Here is a 7,647-nt window from a genome sequence, read left to right as displayed (position 1 = left end):
AGAAGACGCGCGCGGCGGCGGCGGCAGCGGCGGCGGCCGCCTTCTCGGGATTGGCGAGCAGCGATTCAGGCACCAGGCCGCCGCCCGCGCCCGCGTGCAGCCCGGCGCCCGCCTTGAGCGCCGGGTGCTCAGCGTCGGCCACGCCGCCCAGGCCGTAGGGCACCGGGAAGGCGAACTTGTCCTTCTTGAGCAGCGTCTTGGGCTTGCGCCGCGGCCGGTACTTGTAGTCAGGGTGCTCCTTCATGTGCATGGCGCGCAGGCGCTTCGCCTCGTCGATGAACGGCCGCTTCTCCGACTCGGTGAGCAGCTTCCACTCGGCGCCCAGGCGCTTGCTGATCTCCGAGTTGTGCATCTTGGGGTTTTCCTGGGCCATCTTGCGCCGCTGAGCCCGCGACCACACCATGAAGGCGTTCATGGGCCGCTTGACGTGGTCCACCGGCTTGGACATGCTCTCGCCGTGCCGCGGCTGCAGCCCGCCGCCGCCGCCCGGGCCGTCGCCCTCCGCCCGGAGGAAATCAATGTTGGCTGTCCACGGGGACCCGTTCGGCCTGCCCGCGCTCGCTGCACCCCACTTCGCGCCCCGGAGTCGCTCCCGCCCGGGAAGAGGGGGCTAGGGGCCGAGCCCAGGGCCGCGCCGCGCCCCGGGCCGCCCTGGTCTCTTCGGCCGAGCTGCGGAAAATCCTCGCGGGGGGCACAGTAACTTCTCGGCGGTGCCCCCACCCCACGGTGGCAGTTTGCCCTTTGCTTTCTTTTTGTCCTTTCTCCCTGGCTGCGTTTGCTCGCGAACTCCCCGCAGGTAGTCGCTGCCCCACAGAACTCTCCTCCTCCTCGGTCTTTTCTCTCTTAAATGCACAGCAGCTCGGAAAGTTGCGTCGCGAAGACCCCACCAAGTTGAGCCGAGGAGTCCGCCGCCGCGTGCTGCCAAGTGCCAAAGGGGGCTCTCGGCGGCTGGAGTGTTTGGGTTCTCCTCGGTGACTTTCTCATTTGACAGTAGCAGATGAGGGTGGGGGAGGAGGGGAGGTGGCCCGGGAGGAGGAAGAGGAGGGGGGGCGGAGGAGGTCCGGGAACAGCAAGGGAACGCAGAGCGCAGCAATGGGTATAAATACAAATATAGCAGCACCAGCCGGTCTTCCAGACTCTGGGCAGGGCTCGCTGGTGGGAACCCCTCCCCCCCCAAGCGGCTGGGGGGTTTGGAGGGAGAGCTGCCTGCCTCCCCAGCACCTGCTTCGCGGGTCTTCCTCTCCGGCTGCAGGTCCGGGAAGGAAGCTGTAGGCTTGAGCAAGCCTGGGGTCGCCGGGCCTCAGGGGAAATCCTCCCGGCTCGCCGAGCTGCCGCGTTTTCCCGTAGTCCCCCGGGCCATGCCGGCTCCGCTCGCTCTGAGCTCCTCCAGGGGCACCGGCTGGCTCAGGCTCCCGGAGCGCGCCGGGCGTGGAGCGCGGCGCTGCCTCGGCGCTGCGGGCCGGGCTCCGGCTGCGTCCGCTCCTGGCTCCTCTCGGCCGCCGCCCGGCACTTGCAACTAACTTCTCCCAAGTTTCCTGCGCCGGCGCCGCCGCGCCCCTCTCCGCGCGCTCGCCTCGGAGCGTGCGCCCGCCTGTGCGCCGCGCCCAGGGCCCCTCTCTCCCGGCTTCTCCTGCCAGAGCCGAGCAGGCGCTGGGCGGAGGTGCTGGAGGAGGGGATTTAAGGAAAACGCGCCATCACCTCTATTCGCAGGTCCGCGCTGGGGCTGCTCCCGCTTCCCCCACTCCCGTAGCACTGTGGGCCCCTTCCTGGCCCAGGCCGCCACTCCGCCGCTCCCGAGGCGGCACGAGCCCCGTGCACGGGCTCAGGTAAGTGTGGCTACCTGCGTGTGCACGCGCCCGGAGCCGGCGCTGGGTGTGCATGTCCAGCGGCGACTGAGTGTGTGTATATCTGGGGGCATGCGGAGGAGGTGGAGCCCAAGACTCCAGGAGGGAGGAGGGACCAGCGGAGCCTCCTCCCGCTCCCACACCCCCAGGACCGCGAATTAAACCGGATCCCCTCCGCCCCCCTCCATACTCCTCCTCCCACCCCTTTTCACTTGAGAGCAGGTTGAGGCGAGCGGAGAGCTAGGAGCGCGCCGCGGATTCTGCGCACTGTTTGGTGTTTGGCAACCCCTGGTGTCATCCCGGCTACCCTGGCACTGGTCGCGGCTCTGGGATACTCTGCGTGGAGAAAGGAGGCGCGCACGAGAAGAAGAGCCTCTCGAACTACGGCGGAAGAGGGGACGTACCCTAGAAAATGTTGGAGATTTTTCCTAGGAAGAAAGTGCTCATTTTCCTTGGAGGTCCAGATGTTACTTGCAACAGATGCTTCTCGCATTTTCTTGCGCTGGTGATGCACCCAGTCAGAGGTAGTGAAGTGAAAAATAACTGAGGAGGAACTGAGCGTGCTCTTGGCAACCTTTTCGAAAAGGAGCTCGCCCAGGCTGAAAATAGGCATCCTTGGCTGACTGTTTAGCTCTTTGAAAATTCTGGGTGTTTTGTTTTGTTTCTGTTCTGGTCGACAGAGCCATCTATATGCTGATCTCTTTCAGGTACAGTTAACTTACACTGTCTCACTTAAATGCACAGATAGGGTGAAGGTGTTCAAAATCCGGAAGTGTAAAAATGTCTCTCTGAAAGAATAAAGTAAAATGTACCAATCACTCTGTACTGGAATAGCTTTAATGTGGTCAGTGTCCTTAGAAAGGAAGAGTTTCCTTATAATTGACACGATGCAAAAATAGCATGATTTTGTTTGCATATTTTTATCACTTCTTGGTATGCTGCAGCACACTCATAGTGTGATCAATCTGGAGGTTTTATTCACAAGTTGGCCTGTCCTTCGGGGAGAACTCGCTTGCCTGCTTTCTTCGGCAGTTAGGATCCGACCTAGCCATGTGGTGTGTGCAAGTAGGGAGTTCTATCCACAGTTAACACTTTAAAACTTCCCTGCAATGTATGTTCATCCCATACACAGACACACAGACACAAAGCTTCGATTGTTTTTATGAACTTAAATAAAAAATGTTTGGGGCCATCAGATTTATTTTAAAAGTTAGGCTTGTTTTATTGCTCATTTTCAGAATAGTGGTTATTGCTTTAATTTTAGTTGCTGTGCCATAGAGACATGTAAATGGCAGTGAGGTGGGGAGGGTCTGTATTTGTCTTACAGTATCACATTTACAAATGTTTACTTTGTATTATGTCCTTGTGCTGCTCAAACAACTGGACAGGTTTCTGTAGAACCATATTCCTTTACAGTCTCCATAAAGCCACTCTGTCATTCAGAGACTCTGCGTAAAGTTACATTAAACACCGGCAGGTGTAATTACATCGACTAGAATATTAAATATACTGTTTTGTGATGCTAAACTACAGAATTCTCATCCCTGAGCTTTCAACCCAACTTGTGTAGTGGGTTCAGGATGAAAACATTATACACTGTCATATGAAAGAACATATGTGCAGGTATGCAAGATACGAAAAACGTCATTCACTAAACATTGTGAATGAAGTTCAGTCTCATCGTGAAAATTATCTTGACATGTACAGATAAGGATTGAGAAAAGATATTTATATTGGCGAGGTAAATTATAATCTACTCTTTTCAAATTTAAAGTTAAAAATCCATTGTAATGAATTATTACCGTGGGAAAAATATTTGTACGTGTGATTGAAATATATGCTTATATGTTCAATACCTCATAAAAAATAAAATACATAAGCCTCCTTGGACATGGTTTTAGAAACTGCAGTGTTGCCTGTTTAGTGATAGTACACGAACCACATCTGAAAGTCCCTAAGTCCAAGAATGTTGAACTGTAGAAAACAAAGGTGCTTTCCACACCTAAAAAGAAAATGGCTGTTTGTCTCGTCACCAAGTAAAATTTCACACATTTCAAAACAGGAGAGATTTGCTTTCCATTTTCAGTTTTTAGGGGATCAATATTCTTGGCCTACACCCTTCCCAACCAACCCAGGGCCCTCACAGTAAGCTGGGAGTGACAGGAAGGCGGTGTGGTACTCTTGTCTGAATCTGGTCAAGCTTTTCACAGAGTTTTCATGCTATTCTCTTTCTTACGTGCCAAAATGCACATCCAATTTTAAAGTTCACAGATCTTATGCTTGAATTGATACGAGGTTATATTTTTGTTCTTGTGTTTGTTTGTTTTTTACCTGCAGGTGAAAAATACCAAGGTATAGGAAAGAGAATAGTCTGTCTGATAGTCTGTCTGAGTGAATAGGGGAGGCAAAATAAACTGAAAGAGAATTATAAGTTCGATGGGCTTTATATTGTCAGCTTTTGATTGGGAGCAACCAGAGAACTGTATACCTTGATCAGCAGAGTCTTTGTGGGCTCTGTATTTTCCCTGCGGCCATGTAATACCCGTGATCACAAATATATCGAATCAGAAACGGAGAGACAGACAACCTCTCCGAAAGTTTGTGAGTTTGTGTGAATTCGGTTTCTTCTTTTCCCCCTTAAAGGCTCCCCAGCAAATGGTCTCTGTTCAGTTCTAAAGCTTTCACTAGGAGGCAGCAATGAGGTTGTTGGGGAATTAAAAAAAAAAAAATACCTTGGCAACACCAGACATGAGTGGCCTTTTCTCTCTTTCTCTTCCACAAAAGAGGGGAGAATATTTGGGTCCCAAAGGAAGACAAGGGATCAGAATGAACTCCATCATTTTCCTCCATCCTTTCCGTCTCCGCTCCGCTCCCATCCTGGATTTTCACCCGGCTGGCTCACCAACACATTTTCATAGCACCATGGAGGTGGGGCACCACGAGGTGAGCCAAAGAAAGTGGCTGGGCAGTAAAGATGGCACCTTCAAAGTGCACAGGCCAAGTCTTTGCACCTGGAACACTAGCAGCGACAGAGAACTTTGGGGGTCTGGTCTTAAACAAGTGTAATAACGGCATTCACGAGCTCTCATACCTGTGTAGAAAGGTAATACAGCCCGTTTGTCTGGTTGAGGAGGAAACCAGCAAACTGTGGCAAAAGCTGCCTTACTTAGGCTGTTGTCACAGTTCTCTAGTCCCACTCCTCTGACCCCCACCCCCGCTCTTTTCCCATCAGCCCCCAAAAGGGGGAAAGCCCCAAACATGGGGTCCACAGAGAGCCGAGGAGACAAAAGGGGAGTTGAAGCCGACAAGGCAGGAGCCAAAACTGCACAAGTCACCTTTCACTGGTGACTGCTACATTTTCATCATTTTGACCTTTCTCTCCCTCGATTCTCACCGCTCCTGCCTTAGAAACTGGCACTACACAGATCAATTCTGGAGACACCTTTCCTCATCCCTCCTTAGCAGTGCTCACACTGCATTTTCAAAAAGGAGCTTTACCTAGATGACAGAACCAGAAACACAAAATAAAAAACCGCTCTCTCTCATTCTCTCTCTCCCGCCTCCTTTGGAGGACCCCGCCAAAAGCACCTAAGGGAAAGAAAGACAATGCAAATAATCCAAGACAGACAACTTCAGAAAATACTGATTCAGATCCCAAGAATTCCTTAAAAGCAATGGAGAGATTTACCTCTCCAAGGATAAGAGGTTTTTTAAGTGTGAGGGAGCCAGCCGAGAAACAACACCAGAAATGAACGAGGACATTCATCGTGTCATGTGGCCTGTGTAACGAAAAATCCTTCCAACCCGTAGTTTTCTACTGAGGAGCCTGGGTTCTGGTGTGGTGGGGTTACTTGTAAATTTCATCACCATACACGCTCTGGTTGATCTTGAGCAAGAACAAAGCTCAGAGAGGGAGGACCCCTTCAGTCTTCCAGCAGGGTGGTGAATAAGCCATGCTTCTGGCTCTGCAAACTCCCTCTTGTCTTACCGTCCCCCCTTCCAGCTTCCAGGTGACCCTGCCTTGCCCTCCTCAGATTCGGTCTCCCATTTAAGGATGGGTCTGATTTGATTCTTTTATAGCTATCATTTATTCCGTTCTTAAGATATCGTACCTTTTACATACATTATCTCCTTTCGTTTGTTCAGAGAGCTCTATGAGGTAAGAGCTACCTCACTTTGCAAGTTGGGAACTGAGCCTTAGAGTAGATGAATGACATGCCCAAAGTCACACAACCCAAAGTGGAAGAAATGGCCTTTGAATTAAGCTGACGTTCCTCACCACCATCACCGTAAGACCCGACACAAGACTCAGCCCCTTCCTGGCACAGATTCTTAATTCCACCTACCTCCTCAGGCCTTCTGTGACTCACTCTGTGCCCCACACCCCTTCTGAGGGAGTGCCCAATGGCAATCTCCCCAGCACGACGTTCCAAACCCACAACAGCACCCCATCACCAGAGGTAGTCTCTCAAAGTCCGGGCTCGGTGCTTATCAACACAGATCAGGTCTCAGCTGCAATCCACCTGCCCTCCCTCTGCCGGCCTCCCGCTGCAAGCACCGAGAAGAACTCAGTCTCCACCCTCACTTAGACAGGCCAGGGCCCCTAAGAGGGAGTCTCATACCCATGATATCGAGCCTGTCTTTACATTTCCTCAGCATAAGGGATGTTTCTTGTCCATCCACCTCCCTCCTTCCCTCATTCCTCTTCACCTTTTATAAACTCCAAGGACACAAAGTGGGTGTAAGCACAGTTCTGGATTTACGACAAGCTCCCGTGAATTGCTCCCCCAATGGTTTGTTTGTTTAATAATGTAACAAGGGATCCACTGCTCAAAGTAAAATCTTCCAATAAACCTATATCAAACCAAATGATCTCCCCAGTGAACAATATACTTGCCTCCCCTAACTGGACGTAATTGTTTTCATTCCTTTGACTTTTTTTTTTAATTAAAAAAAATTTTTTTTTCAACATTTATTTATTTTTGGGACAGAGAGAGACACAGCATGAACGGGGGAGGGGCAGAGAGAGAGGGAGACACAGAATCTGAAACAGGCTCCAGGCTGAGCCATCAGCCCAGAGCCCGACGCAGGGCTCGAACTCACGGACCGTGAGATCGTGACCTGGCTGAAGTCGGATGCTTAACCGACTGCGCCACCCAGGCGTCCCCCATTCCTTTGACTTTTTAAAAAAAATTTAGCTATATCGTTTTTTCATTTATAGGTGTCCTTTAAAATTATGTTTTTATTTTAATTGTTTATATAATATTTATTAATGAACTTTTTTCATTTAGTTACATTCTTTGAATTTAATATTACTGCATATCGTGGAGTTTATTCATCCTAGCTGCCATGTAATATTCAGTGGTGGAAATATACCACATGTATTTGCTTATCCTCTCTTGGTGATGAGCATGTGGGTTGTTTCCAGTTTGTTTGTTTTTTAAGTGTATTGATTTTGAGAGAGAGAGAGAGAGGGGAGGAGGGGCAGAGAGAGGCAGAGAAACCCAAGCAGGTTCTGCACTGCCAGCATGGAGCCCCACGGGGGTGGGAGGGTGTCTAGAATCCACAAAGGAGAGATCATGGCCTGAGCGGAAGTCAGACGCTTAACCCACTGAGCCACCGGGTGCCCCTGGTTGTTTCTAGTTTTTAACCATGTGTAAGGGCCTCCAGAGGCATTCTTTTTCCTGTCTATTGTACACATGCAAGAGATTTTACAGGCAAAAAGCTGTAAAAATGGGAAATAGCTAGTGCCGTACCCCTTTTCCAAGTGTTTCTGTTTGCTTTTGATTTTTTTCCCCAGGCA

The 7,647-nt window shown here is 50.8% G+C and overlaps 1 protein-coding gene and 1 long non-coding RNA gene across 2 annotated transcripts in view; one reads left to right on the top strand and one right to left on the bottom strand.

Moving 5' to 3' along the window:
- SOX21 (SRY-box transcription factor 21) overlaps positions 1-479 on the bottom strand; it is a 6,592-nt gene extending 6,113 nt beyond the window's left edge. The window contains exon 1 of the mRNA XM_040487240.1: positions 12-479. Coding sequence (XP_040343174.1) covers positions 12-448 — 437 coding nt within the window. The 5' untranslated portion in view covers positions 449-479. The remainder of the gene's footprint in view (positions 1-11) is intronic.
- A 1,230-nt stretch (positions 480-1,709) lies between these two features.
- Positions 1,710-3,734, top strand: LOC121037796 (uncharacterized). The gene is made up of 2 exons (XR_005793985.1): positions 1,710-1,826; positions 2,067-3,734. It is a non-coding gene; the product is annotated as an uncharacterized LOC121037796 (long non-coding RNA).
- The last annotated feature ends 3,913 nt before the right edge of the window (positions 3,735-7,647 follow it).

The sequence above is a fragment of the Herpailurus yagouaroundi genome, unplaced genomic scaffold, assembly GCF_014898765.1.
Source record: "Herpailurus yagouaroundi ecotype Mexico unplaced genomic scaffold, PumYag 164, whole genome shotgun sequence".
Lineage (NCBI taxonomy): Eukaryota > Metazoa > Chordata > Mammalia > Carnivora > Felidae > Herpailurus > Herpailurus yagouaroundi.
Note: the sequence above shows the minus strand (reverse complement) of the source record. Positions and strands in the feature narration are given on the sequence as shown.